This window comes from Tympanuchus pallidicinctus, unplaced genomic scaffold (genome assembly GCF_026119805.1).
Source record: "Tympanuchus pallidicinctus isolate F22 unplaced genomic scaffold, pur_lepc_1.0 scaffold11, whole genome shotgun sequence".
Lineage (NCBI taxonomy): Eukaryota > Metazoa > Chordata > Aves > Galliformes > Phasianidae > Tympanuchus > Tympanuchus pallidicinctus.
In genome coordinates, this window is record NW_026294627.1 from 4,926,068 (window position 1) to 4,940,294 (window position 14,227).

Here is a 14,227-nt window from a genome sequence, read left to right on the forward strand (position 1 = left end):
CTATTACATTAAATCTTAAACCACTAAGCCAAGCTATCTGCTAAGACAAAACAGAGGGAGAAAAAAAAAAAAAAAAAGATCTGCATAAATAGCATAAATAATGTTACCATAATAATGGTATCATTCTTGTTGCTATCTCAGATGTCCAAGGCAATAAGTTCATGACTCACCATAGTGGCATACAATTTGTATTTCCACAAAACAGAATTTTAAAAACATCACAGAAGGTTTAAACTGGCCTGGATCCACTGAAATGATGCCAAATTGATAGTGATGGAGAAGCTGGTCTGGTAGTCATCCCTTTGTTATAGAGTCTAGAGGTATTTGACATACCCTTTTGGAGACAATAAAATTCTGTCTCTTAACTAATTCCTTTTTAGTTTATTTTGGGTTTTGTTGGGTTTGGGTTTATGTTGTTGTTGTTGTCATTGTACTGTTGACTGTTAAAATTCAGTCGTTTGATTTCTATATTCCTTCCACATTCCAGTGGAGCCCAAGAGGTAGACAGTGCTTTTTCCACCTCCAACTTGTGTTATTAACAATCAGTGCTTCAACATTTGCTGATGTGGGTTAGAGATGCAGCAATTAGGAAACCTGTTATCATCTAGGAGCAAACAGTGATGACCCTGAATTACACAGGGAAAGCAAATTTTAATACCTGCTGACAGATTGAATTTCTCTCTAAAAATGTCAACACTAAATGTTCAAACTAATAAGGACTTGAACTGTGATGCTGTACTACTGTTTTCACTGTTGTAGACTGTCAGCACTTCAGTTGCTTAACTTTATTTGTAAAATCAGTTTTTTTGTTTTAATATTCTCAAAACTTAGTCAATGCTACAATTGTACTACAAACTTAAAAGTGAAAAATAATAGTTTTGTAGCTTCAAGAAACTCAGGAACTTTTTCATGTAAAAGAGCTGCTGCATCTCAATTCTTTTATCTCAGTTATTTTTTATTTTATGATCAAAAATTCTCATCAAGCCATCTAATACAAAATCTCATTGCTATTTCTAAATTTGGAAATATTTTGTTTTCCACTACAATCTTCTAAAAATCTCTTCGTGTTTAGTCTTTTGTGTTCATTTCCAATCTCTCAAATGCACCCGAGACTTCTGCGTGCTTTCTTATATCCTCAGGTATAATAAATAGTCTTTTAGACCATTTTTCATATAATCATAGACTCATTATGGTTGGAAAGACCACTTCTTCTATTCCAGCTATCAACCCATTCCTGTGACCACTCTAAACCATGTCTGTCAGTGCCAGATCTATGCATTTCTTGAACACTTCCAGGACATTGACTCCCCCACTTCCCTGGGCAGCCTGTGCCAATGCTTCACCACTCTTTCTGAGAAAAGCTTTTCATACTATCCAGAGTGAATCTTTCCTGACAGAGCTTGAAGCCATTTCCTCTCATCCTATCATCCTCCCTGTTACGTGGGAGAAGAGGCCAACACCTACCTCACTATAAGCTCTTACCATGGAGCTGTAGAGAACGATAAGGTCTCCCCTGAGCCTCCTCTTCTCCAAACTTAAATAATCCCAATTCCTTCCGCCACTCCATATAAGACTTGTGCTCCAGATCTCTCACAGTTTTGTTACCCTTCCCTGGACACGCTCCAGGGCCTTGATGTTTTTCTTCTAGTGAGTGACCCAAAACTGAACACCATACTGGACGTGCAGCCTCTCCACAGCTGAATTCTGGGGATGATCTCCTCCCTGCTCCTGCTGGCTGCATTATTTTTGATACAAACCAGGATGCCATCGGCCTTTTTGGCCACCTGGGCACACTGCTGGCTCATATTCAGCCTGATGTCAGCTAACACCCCCAGGTCCTTCCTTTTCCTACACACAGCCTTCCAAACACTGACCCAAGCCTGTGTGACCTCAGCAATTACACAGATTTCTGTTTGGTCATTTATTTGTCCTTTCACCTACTATGTGATTTTATCACTTTCATAAGCTACCAGAATTAGTTTGTTAGATCATTAATGATTCAGGCAATTTGTTGGACCTCTGCAGATATATTCTGGTATGTAAAAATTTGGCAAATTTTACTAAGATGCACTCCAGCAGCAATACTTCTACCTTTCTTGAAAGGGCATAAAATTAGTGAATCAGCCTTAACTGCCTTTCTTGTCAGTATGTCACAACTTTAGTGCCCTTTTAATTGCATGGGAACCTTTCAAGTGTGTTATTTAGATTCAGAGGTGAATCTGAAAGAAGCATGAAACATTTTTTTACTGCCACTGCTCACGTCTAGCAAATGCAAAGCTATTAGGAAACAGGTCCTCTGGAATGACCCCATATATGAGGAAGAAAAAGAAGTGCAAAGAAAAAAGGGCCCTTTCCCAGTGGGGAGGACTAACATGGCAGTTCTGATAGCAGAAATGGAGCATCATTCTTTCATTCCCTGTTCACATTTCAAATGCAGCAGTCACTGTAGTATGTAGTCATCAGTAAGAGAAGAATGAGGACTGAGATTAAAGAAGCTGATCTGAGCTGGGTTAAATACTACCTGCATTGACTGTCTTTCTATTTTGTGGTCCAGATTTTTGTCATGAGAAAGGGGCAGGAGTATATTTCAGGATGGCTTTTTTTAGTGTATAACATGAAGGTGGTAATGTGGGAAAATACAGAGCCATAAAATTGGTTATTTTCCAATTATCATGTATTTCAAACCAAAGGGGGGGGGGAAAACCCAAGAACACAAAGGAAAAGAATAATCATTCTTATTTTAGCGTTTCTTAAAATGAAGCAGGGAGTAGTCATTTGAATTCTGAACTCCCACCACACACTTATTAGACAAATTCTAATATGTGCTGTGGTTTCAAAATGTCTTCTGGAAACAGAACATTATTTAGAATAAGTTTGTAATCAGTTGAAATCTATCGATGACGACTCATCTAGCAGTTAGTTTCCCTGGCCTCAGCGCAGGGTTAGAACTAGATAATCTTTGAGGTTCCTTCCAATCCAAGCCATTGTGTGATTAAATTCCAAGTTAAGCTCCAAGTGCCCTTGCAAGTCAGAATAAAAACTGTAATCTGACCAACCCATAGTCGCATGCTGATGTTAGAGTTGCAAGTAGCTGGGTGTTGTGTTAGAGTCAGATTTTCAGTCCTCTCTTCTCATTCTCACTCCGACACCTTACATACAGAGTCTGCCTGGGACATGTTTGTTTCGTAAGAGAAAGCTGCCATTACACAGCTGCTCTGATGCAAATCATTCAAATCTTTGGCCTCATCCAGGTAGAAAATATCAAAGAAACGGGATTGTGCCATATAGAATAACTCTTGATTCGAACCATTAAAACCACTATTTAGAAGAACCATTTGAATTGGAGTGGACCTCTAATCATCATCTAGTTCAGCTCCCCTGCAATGAACAGAGACACATACAGATCAGTCAGGGTGCTCAGAGCCCTGTCCATCTACATGTTCACTATCTTCTTTCATTTATCCAGCACATGAAACAGACCTAGTAAAAACCCTGATATCATGGTGTTCCATCTTTATGCAGAAGACTGATACTGTGTGAGCTACAGAAATGGAGGATCTTTCTTGTTAAGTTCACCTTTTCTGTTTGCCAAAAAGAAATGTTAAGTCTTTTATAATGAAATAGCAGTTTTAGACAAATCCCTGGTTGGAAGATGGTTATTTACTAAATGAATTGTAGAGCGGAAGAATAGAACAAGTATGACTCACATAGAGAAAACATAAATCCTAGACTGGGATAAATATTTCAGAAGTAAATCCCACTTTACAAAACTATACAGGTTTGTAGGAGCATTAGTCCCTTCAAGGCTTTTTAATCACCGAGAATTTTGAAGATGTGCTGTAGGTGAAATAAATAAGAAACGATCTAAAGAATAATTCTGAAAGACAGTCTGTATGTAGGAGTGTCTGTTCTCCTGACATGCAAAATTTCAGCTGCAGTTGGTGAAGTCACAGGTACGTGGGAAGATTGAAGAGCCTATATCCCAGCAGTGCTTTCCAGCTGATTGCCAAAGTAGACACTGTCACTTAGAAAATTCAATAAACAATGTAAAAGAAGCTCAGTGGAAAATGAACCTAACTGTAACAAGAGGAAAAATTAAAGTAAATAAATAAATAAATAAATAAATAAATACACAGAAGCCCAAATTAAAGCACTCTGGTAAGGCATTTTGATGGTAGCTAGCGACTGTACAAAATGTGGGATCTTGGAAATGTCAAATGTGGTTATCCAGTGAAAAGTTAAAGGCCATCAAATAAAATGAATTTTCTGTTAAAGACATTCTGGAAATGGAGCCAGTGTGAACAGCAAATTATTGAACAAAAATAATGCTGAAATTTCTGCTAGGGGAAAATGAGAACATTGCTGTCCTACAGAACTCTCACATAGCTCAAACAGCAGCAAACAGGGAGCAAACTTATAGTGACAGTGATAGAAAGAGAGAGAATGGCTTTAAGTTGCTCCATGGGAGGTTCAGGTTGGATAATAAGAAAAATTTATTCTCAGAAAGAGTGGTCAGGCACTGGAACAGGCTGCCAGGGAGCTGGTAGAGTCACCATCCCTGGAGGTGTTCAGGAACTGTGGAGATGTGTCACTGAGGGACATGATTTAATGGGAATGTGTGATGGGCTGATGGTTGGACTGGATGGTTTCTTCCAACCTTAACAAAGCTATGATTCTATGATTCTAGATCCTGCTTTTGAAGCAGTCAGTGTAATAAAACGCTGAAATGTGGGGGACATCATTTTCTCTTTGCTGGCATCAGTATGCAACATCTTACTCTTCAAAGTGTCACTGACTCAGTGAAATGAATCGTTGTCCACCCCCTCTCAAGTTAGTCTTCAGCTCGCATGGGTAGATCTCCCAGTTTGGGGTTGAGTTGTGATTCCCTGTGTTGCTGGAGCATTGCCTTTACATAGTTGGTTTCAAGAAATAAAAGCTTTTTTCAAAAACCTTATTTTTGGGGACAATTGGACTTTGATGTACTTCCTGCAGCTTAGTGAGATTTTATACTCAGTACTTGAATAATTAATAACTTCAGTGCATCATTCCATTAACCCTGTCAAGGTATCTCATTGTTTGCAAGAAGAAATGATATAGTAGTGATCTGTTTTTAACATCCCTTTTGCAGACTGCAGCGTACTCAGTAACACATTTTAAACCTAATTCTCTTCATTGAAATCCAGGAAAGAGGGGCTGCACAGTCAGTATGGAAAGTGCTGAAAGTTTCATGTACTGCAATAAAAAAAGCTGTGTATTTACCTAAGAGATTCTACTAGACCTCAATTTTCAGGACATGCTTTACTCTTGTTAATTTAATATTTACATTTAGCAGCCTTAATGATTATATAGGTCAAGAAAACTAAAATATTCTGTGTTTTTTTTATCTCCTCAGAGTACGCTCGGTTTGAGGCAAAAATCCATGACCTGCGTGAGCAGATGATGAATCACAGCATGAGTTCTGGGTCTGGCTCCCTGAGGACTAATCAGAAGAGGTCACTGTATGTCAGGTGAGCAGGGAGAGCTTTCTCCTGGGGACATGTCACCAGCTTTCTGGTCCACGACTGATTTTTGTGCAATGGGCTCAGCTGGGTAGTGAGGAGGTTTGAGGAGCTGAACTGAACTGAATTGAGAAATGCATCAATCTTACAAACACAACATCATTAATGTGAAAATTGAATAATGCTGTATTGCTTAATCTTATCATTTCAAGCTGTTTTCAAAGAGCATTATACTTTTCTAGTGATTAGGTTTTATGAGATGAAGATTTCTTAGCCATTGTCAGCTCTTCGATATCCAAGATGGATTTTGTGGTGTAGTGACGCATTGCGATCCTGCATGGGGCCTTAACCAGACATGGAACGTTTGTTCTCATAAAATGTACATTCTCTGTGAATTATACTCCAAAGCAAAGACCTTCACATACCGTTCTAAGCATGTGCCAGTCTGCAGTTGTCCCCTTGCTCGTAGAATCATAGAATCATTAAGGTTGGAAAAGACCTCTTAGGTCATCTAGTCCAACCATCACCAGTATTGCCCACTAACCACGTCCCTCAGTGCCACATCTAAATGTTTCTTGAACACCTCCAAGGATGGTGACTCCATCACCTCCCAGGGCAGCCTGTTCCAATGTCTCACCACTCTCGCTGAGAAAAGTTTTTCCTATTTCCAACCTGAACCTCTCCTGGCACAACTTGAGGCCATTCTCTCTCATCCTATTGCTTGTTGCACAGGAGAAGAGGCCAAGTCCCGGCTTATTACAACCTCCTTTCAGGGAATTGAAGTGACTGATAAGGTCTCCCTTGAGCCTCCTCTTCTCCATATTACAATAAATTTACCATCTACCTTGCAAGATCAAATATGCAGATGAGACACTTAACAAGATAATATAGGTAGCTTAAATGGGGCAGTGAGCAACACAGGAATTACCTAACTGTGGGCCAGGTGTAGCAGTTACAGTTTTGCTTGGACTGAGCAAGTCTGTTGATGGAAATTATTTCTGGCTGAAAGACCAGAGTTCTGAAATTAGCCCTAGAAAAGTTCTCACTGTCACTCATGCCTTTGGAGACGCTGGGAGACTATAGAACTCAGTGCCAAATATTTTAATAATCTTAATAAATATGCTTCTCTGGGTTTTTCATTTTTATTTTTTTCCCTCATGCTCAGCATATAATTTGAAATTTCTGACAATCATGAAGTAAAGGGAAGCAATTTGTCAGCCTCCAGGCAGTGATAATTATTCATGGGGGAGCTAATTCAGGTGATAACATTGCAGAGATCCAATTAAGGCTAAATTCTCCATTTTGTCATTATGCCCTCAACATGAAGGGATAAAGTAACATAGAAGGATGGAAAAAAATACTGGCACTGATAGACTCATTCTAGTGAACAGCAACCACATTGAGCTCTAATTGGTACTGTTGCCAGAAAGGGCAAGAACTGACGTGCTGTGGATCAGTGTTAGCTGAGAACTATTGGACAAGATCAGGTTGAAAGTGCCATGGCTTTGATGTATCTCTGACCTGTTCTGGCCTCTCTGGCTTTGAGTTGACTTCTGAAGCTATTCCACCTTGACTGGGTATTTTCCAGATCTAACAATGAGTGATTTAGTTGTAGAGAGTTTTGGTCAAACACTTGAAATTGCATTTTCAGAAAAGCTACAGTCACTGCACATGTAGAAACAGATGAAGCTTGCTTTGCTGTGAGCAAAGCCAGGAAATCAAAATGTAGGGAACAATGGCATGAGAAATCCACACCGGCAACCACAAGTCAATTCAAGTATACACACAAAGGGTCCTGAACAATTTGCTGGTTTGAGCTTCATGAGAACTCATTACCCCTCTATCAGCATGGATCTGGTAAGCCCTGCTGAGAATCAGGGCTTATTAGCTTCCACACCAAGCCAAGCTAATAAATCTCTGCAGAATCTGGAGTAGCCTTGGTCCTCTGTGTTTTCTACTAATTTATGTATTCTGGATATGGTCTGTTATCACTGAGATGATATGCCTTGGGGCTTCACTGCAGATGTCTTTGTGGTCTTAGCCACATATCTAAATATCACTTCCCCAGTCATAAGTGTAACATTTGTTTTTTTATTCCAGACTTGTTCCAAAAGAATACCCCAAACCTCTAAAGAAAAAAACCTCAAAAGCCTCCGTCACATTTATTAACGTAAATTTGTGCAATCAAACCCACACAGATGGCTGTGTCCAACTCTGAGAAATCTACTTGGGAAATTCTGTATTTTAAATATTATTATAATGTGCAGTGCAGCAGTGCCTGGAGCATTGAACTAAGCACTGCTTCTTCAAATCATACAGTAATTAAAAAGGTAGCTTATGTCTACATTAAGCGCTGTGGAAAAAAATAAATATGGATTGGGAAATGTGCTTGTTTGCTGAGATTAAAATTTTCAGTGTACTTTATGGATAACTCTTTACAGCCAGTGACCCTGTAAAATGCCTGGGATTCAATGTACTTTAGAATTCTTATACCTCAAGGCATTTCTACTTCAGTGGCTTATCCTGGAGAGAATCTGCAAAAGAACTAGAGGCAAATTACCGTATGTTGCAAATCTGCAGTTGTAAAGACAAGTTAACGATTTTCTCTCTGTTTTCCTTTCTTTGGTATGTAGTGATTTCGCTGTCCTTCACTGAACATAAGCAAAGTTATTTTTCAGCTGGAGTGCTTAATCAAAGCAAATGCCATTGCAAGGAAATAAAATAAAGATCCACGTAGGTTGAAAATACCTATCATAATCTGCTCATCGAAAAGCCAACAGAAAAGATGCTTAATGACCAGAGTATTCATCTATATCTCAGCTAGTCACTCTGAGGTTCCCTTTGGATGGAAAGAGAAGGGCATCTCCAGAGAGGGAATCTGCCTGCATTTTATTCATCTAACCTGTTCTAGACATCTGTGACAAAAGTATTCTCTCCGTAGAACCTTAGGTTTCTACATCTGTATCTAGAGAGCAATCCAGACTCCCAGTGTAATAGCACAGTATTTTAACTGAGATGTATAAAAGTAGTTACATGAAATGAAGAGAGGTGAAGGTGTAGCACAGAGTTAATAGTTTCAATGTAAGGCTAGAATTAGTCAGCTGATAGAAATTAAAAGTCATACATAAATGCAGATTCCACAGGAAAACAATTGAAAATTATTTATTCAGGATAAATTGTGTCACCTTTTGACACAGACTTTTTTCTGTGCATGCTTCAGTGTTTCTGTCTTGTTGTTGTTGTTGTTGTTATTCATTATCCCAGCCTGTATTCAGACTTTCTGCTGCCTCTTAGAATATTTTCCAGGAATTTACTGAAAAGTTTTTTATGTACTGTATGTTCCTTTTGTATCAGAAAAACTATGTCTCTGTTTGGGGTGTTTTCAGAGAGTTCACATCACTAATAGCAAAGTATTAAGAGACATCAAGGGAGAACTGAGCAGTGGGACATGCTGTTAATTAGGACCCCACATTCTCTTTGTCGCTTAATATCTCCAATGAGGAAAAAAACCACCGAAACAGAAAGTGTGAAGCAGCATGTTCTATTATTTATAATTCATTCGTTTCTAGTGGTGAATGAACTTAATTTGAATTCAATAACTGACATGAGAGGATAAAAAATTCCACTCTTATCCTTTCTAGTTCATTGGAATTCAGCTATCAGCTCATGATTAATGAGGGAAGTAAACAAACTTTTCACCAACTAAATGCTGCACTGTATACACACATAGGTCCTTTCAATTTTTTTTATGCAAATTCTTACCTTCCCTTTTTTTTGTCTTTAAAGTTCAAGTTTTTAAAATCTGCTCCTGTAAGACTGTGTATTTCATTGTCTTAAAATAGATACATGCTTTGCTATGTTCTTCTAGATCCGGATTCACATCCAAATGTTTTTAGCCAGCATGTGGGCACTCTTAAGAAATGCCAGATTACATTATTCAACCCAAAGACTGAAAAATGGCAGTGCTTTGAAGAGTCAAGCATTAGGGAAATGCAGTCCTTTATGAAGTTTGGTGCATGCAAGCAGCCACTGAAACTTCCATGTAAAATTATCTACCTTTGGAGGAAACAGATCTACACGTGATAAAGGGTTTTTCTTCTGTTGATTTACTTGATTCCTCCTGAACTTAAAGTACATGTTCTATATTTCTGAGGGTAAAAGTAGATACTTCAGTAACACATGCCTTATTGCTGCCAGATGCACTAAGAAAAGGCTTTCAAGCAACCACAGGGATTCCAAGAGTTGCTTTTTTATGTTTTGCGATTGATAAGCTTGGAATAAACAGACAGAGTGCATTTAATCTTTATTCAGACCAGACAACTTCTGAAATAATGGCTGTAATTAAAAATTTCAATGGGCCAAAACCACAATCAGGTGCTGAGCTGCTGTATCACTCAGCAGTAATGACTCAAAAGCTTTATCAACACCCCTGTCCTGCCACTGCTGTTCTACTGTTTAAAATCTGTTTGATACAGTCAGTGCAAAATCGCTGCACCTGATTGTGGCTGTTTGCCCTCTATAAAGGGACTGGTTGAGGTCATGGAAATGCAGATATCTCAGCTACAGCACTGCTTTCAAATCTATCAGTATAAAGCAAATTGTACTAATACGTGTTAAGGTGGGTGTGGAAATCAGAGCTGGGATAGGTCTAGATCCAGCTGTAATTTTGGGAGCTGGAATTTCTCCTAAATTGAATTAATGCTAAGCATCTTGTAGCTTTGATAGGAATGTGCTGTGCAAATAAAGCATTGTATATTAAAAATGAATGTGTTCTGGTTCATTATCGTTGAGCCCTAAGGAACAGAATCTAAAGATTTGCCGTAGCAACTTAGCAGCAGCTGTCAGGGAGTCAAGGTTGAGACACTTTGGGTTGTTTACTCCAATTCCCAGCTCAATAAATTCTCCATTAGGTCTTAGACACCTTTATGTGCATTTCCCAAACTTCTAAGAAATCAGCATGATGCCTTATTGCTCTGAGAGAAGTTGGTTGTCAACAAATCATAGAAATTCTAACTTGGGAACTTTGCCAAATTATAACTGAAGAGTTTGGATAAAGCAGCTTACGAAAGTTGCTTGTGGCATTCAGGGCTGGTTTCATGTGATGTCTGTTACAGCCTTCAATCTCCCTGTCTTTTTGGAGACAGTGAAGCCCATAGATCTCTGAGCATCAGATCAAGGCTCCATCGACAGAACTCTCCTGGGATAGCTGACAGCAGGTTTTGATAAGAGCAGTCTGACATCCACATGATAAATGTATGCTTTGAAGACATCCCAGCAGTGAAATCTTCACACATGACAATGTCAGTATGGGTGTTGGAAAGATTTACCCAGGGAAGCAGAGAGAGCTATTTGAAATGCTCATCCCTAAATGTTGCAAGGAGATTATATATGCTTACATAAATATCTTTAAGGGTATATGTTAGTGGTAAATATATGCTGTATTCACATGTACCTTGTCTTCATTTAAGCTAGTTGCCCAGTCTCTCTCTAGAGTCAGTGCTGTGCTCTTGGCACTTTCAGAGAGCAATTCATCTAATTCAGAAGTGGATTGCTCAGACAAATCATGCTCTAAGAATGTCTGTTTTTCACAGATGAGCAGAAGGAGCCTCAAGTGATTAGCTGAGATGTAAACATCTATATTACAATCACTTACAGTTTTGTAACTTGAATCCCACCCACACTGGCACGCACATGCACACACACTGTGTGCATATATTGTAGAAGCTGTAACATCATTCTCTACAGCTGTTTCTGCTGTGAATTCTTATCCCTCAAAATTCCTTCTAAATTAGTTTGCAACTTGAATTGCAATTTCAGCACTGCTGAAAGTTGTTGATGATACACCCTTTTCAGGTCATGGTCTTCAAGCTGGTTGAGTTTAGAATTCATACATTATCCCGAGTTGGAAGAAATCTGCCAGTATCATGGAGACCAAATGTGGTATCTCTCTGTACATCCCTCTCAGGCTTTGCAGCACTGTTAGTCTGAATTTCTGGGGACAGGGTTTTATTTTGACACGTAGGTATTACTGTTTGAACTTGATAGAGAAATAGCTACAGCTTACAGAACTGTGCCTGTACTTTAGTAGAATGATAGAAACTCTTAAAATTCTCTTTACTGAAAAGCAAGGGGGAAAATTGAAATTTTAATGCAGTTTGTTCACTTACCTTGGCTTATTCTTAGGCAATTGAATGGTCCAAATTATAGAAGACAGCAGAGAGCTGTGTTTGGAAAATCTGTGTTAAGTGACAGTATAGAAAGTTGGGTTTTATGATGGTGTTTATCAGACATATTTGGAAGTGATCAGATAAACACACACAAAACCTACACTTGTGAATGGACTGTTGATCTTGAAATGTCTTTTCAGACTGGAAAATTGAGACTGGTTTGGAAAGTGACTCATTTCACACGTACTGGTTTTGTATGAGTGTCTGAGTTGTTACTACTTTTTAGCTGTTCTTTCTTCTCCAGATTCTGCTAACAGCAGTGAGCGTTTTCATTGGCTTCAGTGGGCAGTGCTCAGAGTCAGAATCAAGGTGCAAATCTTTATTTTTCAAAGCAAGGAAGGTCACTCTTTCATGCTCAAGATACCTTTTCCTTGGGTAGCTGTTCAGGATCTGAACCAATATTAATTGAATACTCACTTAGCTGTTTTTTAGTTATAAGACACACTGAGGAACAGAGAAGGATGAGGGATATGGTGGAAGATAAGATCACCTAAGACAACAGGCAATACATCCAATACAGATATTATTTTGAAATTTGTGTGTAGTATCTGGCTCATGTAACTTATGATTGTATGTAAAATAAGCAGGAAAATGAGACAAATCTCATATGCAGTAATGCAAATGCAATGTTTTCTGAAGAGCCTCAGACTGGTTATGTACTTTAGAAGATCATTTATTGGCAGTTACAAAAACAACCATCTTTCTCATCCTGCTGTGCTAAGTACAGACTACATAAGAAATTTTAAATAATCAACTAAAAATTGAGAACAGGGGATGTCTGGTGATGGACTCAATTTATTGAGGTGATCTCCCTGATGTCACCGGAGCTACAGCATTTCACACTTTCAGTTGTACCTGTGAAGTTTTCAAAGGTCTTTAATTGAAATGCTGTAAGTAAGAGAGCTGTAAAGGTTGTTAAAGTTGGAAAAGACCTCTAAAATCATCGAGTCCAATTGTCCACCAATATCACCCATAGTCAACGCACTAGATATATCTTCAGTTGAAATAATCAGCCACCTCACAAACTGCAGCAGTTTTTCTTTTTATTTTGCAGCACAGATACTTGTGAACAGTTAAGGAAAAACGAGGTTAGTCTGCAATTTTTAATAACATGTCAGAGACAAAAAAGAAGCAGTTAATGGAGAGTGAAAACAGAACATGTAAACAAATCAGTCAAAACAGCCTCGCCTTGGCTTGACACTTCATATCTACATGTTTATCAGATCTTCATACTGATACCCTTCAGTATCCAGTGTGAAATGAGTCCAACTGACTCCTTACTGAGATGTGGTTCTGCATCTCATATTCTTCTCGCACATCAACTCACTCTTTTGAAGTTCAGTATGGGGTCTGGTGACCCCAGGCATGCAGCATGAGATCCCAGAGATGCTGGGCACTAGAGCTGCACTGATGCTGCTGCCTGCAAAGACCACATATCACCCCCACCCAATGCATTCTGCCCAGCTGCAATGTGAAGCAGCAACTCTACCACCAAAGGTTGAATCTTCAGTGGAGGCAAAAAGAGAGGAAAGCAGATTAATTTGCATTTAATTGTGGTTGTAGCTCTGCAAAGTATAGAATTTCTGTTCAAGATGAAAAGCTATTGCACATGGTACTGAGCACCTACAGCCTCACAAAAAATGCACTGCAGCCTATGGTAATCTCAGATAACAAGCTCTGCTTAAAGCTCGGAATACAAAGCAGCTCCTTATCAAAGCCTTTCTTTCTAATTCATCTTATCTTTACATTATCATTAAAACTGGTTAGATATGAAATAATTGGCTAAGATCTGAAATCATGTCCTTAGTGCTAAATTATTAATGCCTGCTGAAGCAGCTTCAGTAGAAATAAGTAGTGCATACTTCTGACCATTTTCCTTATTTTTCTGTTTCATAAGTTATTAAAATAATCCAGTCCCAGAACGGGTACATTGCTTGACATGTGATGCCTGTTCTAAAGAAGCAACACACCTTTTTCTTTTCTTAAGAGATACTTTAATTGCTTTTCATTGTACATGTATTCTGCTTTCCAATTCTCCAGTGCGACTGCCTGCATACTGGTTCAGAGCCTCATCTGGCAGGAAAGCATCAGCTAGAATCATTTTCAAGCTAGAAGATGATGATGAAGAACTTGGCCACATTTGGAAATAGAATTTGTTTGAAATTTCTATAACCAAGATACTCACAGCTTCAGACAGCCTCATTTCTAAGCAGAGACTCAGAACGTGATCTGTAAGTGCAGAGGGGGAAAGTGACAATGAAGATAAACTGTCTGAGATTTAAAATGGCTGAAAGTGAGTCAGCCAAACATGCAGTTAAGCTTTGTCTGTTCTACTTGAAAAAGCAGTCTACTCTGACAAACATTTTCTTAAAATATTTCCATGTCAACAACTTCAATTGAGCACCATCGTTTTGTGCAGTTCTCAACTGGAAAAGTACAGTTAGATCACGAATGTAGAGAAGGAAACCCATTGAAATTGAAACTCCTGGAAATGCAGTCAAA

General features: G+C 38.7%; 1 protein-coding gene across 21 annotated transcripts in view; it reads left to right on the forward strand.

The window, feature by feature from the left end:
- Positions 1-14,227, forward strand: part of DLG2 (discs large MAGUK scaffold protein 2) — a 986,929-nt gene that overhangs the window by 888,967 nt on the left and 83,735 nt on the right. For all 21 annotated transcript variants that reach the window (XM_052669729.1, XM_052669569.1, XM_052669635.1 and 18 more), the window contains one exon: positions 5,393-5,507. In XM_052669729.1, coding sequence (XP_052525689.1) covers positions 5,393-5,507 — 115 coding nt within the window. The remainder of the gene's footprint in view (positions 1-5,392; positions 5,508-14,227) is intronic.